Source organism: Contarinia nasturtii, unplaced genomic scaffold (assembly GCF_009176525.2).
Source record: "Contarinia nasturtii isolate CC-2019 unplaced genomic scaffold, AAFC_CNas_1.1 Cnas_scaffold_2036, whole genome shotgun sequence".
In the NCBI taxonomy this organism is placed as follows: Eukaryota; Metazoa; Arthropoda; class Insecta; order Diptera; family Cecidomyiidae; genus Contarinia; species Contarinia nasturtii.
In genome coordinates, this window is record NW_022199366.1 from 1 (window position 1) to 2143 (window position 2143).

General features: G+C 31.5%; 1 protein-coding gene across 1 annotated transcript; it reads right to left on the reverse strand.

The window, feature by feature from the left end:
- Nucleotides 1-191: 191 nt before the first annotated feature.
- Nucleotides 192-1235, reverse strand: LOC116347677 (BTB/POZ and MATH domain-containing protein 6-like). The gene is made up of 3 exons (XM_031778376.1): nt 796-1235; nt 553-701; nt 192-478 (listed from the first exon to the last, which is right to left on the reverse strand). Exons 1-3 carry the CDS (start codon nt 1144-1146, stop codon nt 361-363), a joined length of 618 nt encoding a protein of 205 aa, XP_031634236.1. The 5' UTR covers nt 1147-1235; the 3' UTR covers nt 192-360.
- Nucleotides 1236-2143: the final 908 nt, after the last annotated feature.

Consider the following 2143-nt stretch of genomic DNA (forward strand, 5'->3'; position numbering starts at 1 on the left):
ACACATAATCTCGAATCTCATTTGTAATCTTGAATTCAAAATAACTATAGCCATGGGACCTTGAATTATTTGCACTTGATTTGCTGAAACGTTTAAGAATCCATGGATTATAGTATGTGATTGTAAAGATGCACTTTTGGGATTTGTTGCAAAGTGTGTTTTATTGTTTCTGTTCCAAATTAAACACGAAGTTTATGTTCTATTGTACTATCAACGTTTTACACTTTATTTTTATTTTTTTGTGAAAAGAAAAGAAAACCATTCAATACAACTTCCCAATTATGACATTTCACTAAAGAAATATGGGTATTTTTGTTGAAAAAATGTAGGAGCTAGCAGTTTGGTTGAATAGATTTCACATTAATTCAATAATTTCAGACGCTTTGATGGCGAAAGCATTTCGACAACATCCGTTATGGATGTACGGTGACGTTTGAACTCGATGTATCCACTGGTCTTTTTCACTCCTTCCAAATTCCTGCATTGAAGTAAAATACATTATAAATTATTATAATGAAGACATAATTATAAATTTAAATTTGGGGTATTTACTCCGAGATAAATTTCAATGCTGTTGCCTTCAGTTTTGGTGCATTACGTGTATCAGCCAATATGAAATATTCACAAGCAGTATGGACGTTAATTTTTCCTGCACGAATGATGTATTTTTCGCACTTATTTCGCAATCCATGAATGCCGTACTTTAGCACAAAAAATTAATTACAATTAAATAATTAATAATAATTTAATTTAAATAAAATAGCCTATAGTTTCCGGGCAGGTTTTTGAACATACCATATCAGCAGCTTTGATCAAGTCATCGGCATGTTTTTCCATTTTTTCCTTCCAATCTGACAATTGGCCTTTGTAAATAAATTCCAGTACGATTTTGAAGACTTCAGGTTTAATTCCATGCATTGTAACTTCTTTTTCTGTCTCGTGCCGTTCGCTGAACAGTATTTCAAAATAGACATATCGTGTCGATAAAATATTTTTGTGAGCACGAAATTCAACGCCTTTTACGATAAACGTAACATCAGAAAATAATTTCGTATCAAAAAGCTTAGCAGTAGTATTTCTAGCCTCCTTTAGCTCTGCCTGATCTTCTGGTGAATTTGAGTCTTCGGAAGTAATAAGATCTGCCATGGCTGGGAACAAAAAATTAAACTTTAAATGAAAAGAAATTGTGTTTGTTTACTAAAGTGACGCAAAAGATATGAAAGGGAAAAAATTTATAGTTTGACACTTCGTACTGAAGTTGAGCGTGCTATTTCAAACTTGTTATTTAAAGTTGAAAATGATGACATTGAGATGGCGCCACCTAAATCCACCTAAAGCCATCAATTTAAATTTCTATGGTTTTTGAATGAATAAAGAAAAGTGTTGCTTTATTCAGCTTCGGCCAACGGAACAAAAAAAAATCAAAACTGAACTCCTATATAATTCGTTCAATTTAAATGTAAATATCCACATGTTACGAAAAACCATCTTCAAAGGTTGCATTATTATTGCAGCTGGGTTAGCAATTGTTGTAATAACAAAAAATAACGAATGTGATTCTAAAATCGAAAAAACAAAAATTGAAACAACAACAGAAGACCCTTGGAATCCAACCAACTTGACTCGTTATTAGAATTCAGTTTAATTATTATGATCAACAGCGGACGGCCGATTCTTTCCGGGGAGGAGAGTTAATACACATAATACATCTCTGAAATATTTTATATTCAAAAGCACATATTACGCAACACACATCTTTGAAAACATAATTTCACTGGCTCACTGTTATATTGAGCAAGCATCAAAAATTCAATTATTTGATAATAACTATTGTGCATTCGTTCATTAACGAAGTTGAGAAGTTAATTAAATATGGCACAAATATAATTGGAAATAAAATTGCACTTCGCCCATTTGGCTATAAAAATTGCTTGTACGCTTCAAATTTCAATTTTTCAAAATCCAATGTACGAAATTTCAATTCAATTTAACTTAAAATTGTAAATAATAATAATAATGTGTAACAATCGGGGACGATCGTTTTTAGTGTGGGGAGAGTTAATATCGATAACGATATTAAGCTTCAATTCTGAAACCGTTTGCATTTCAAACATCAAAAAATCAACTAACACACATAATCTCG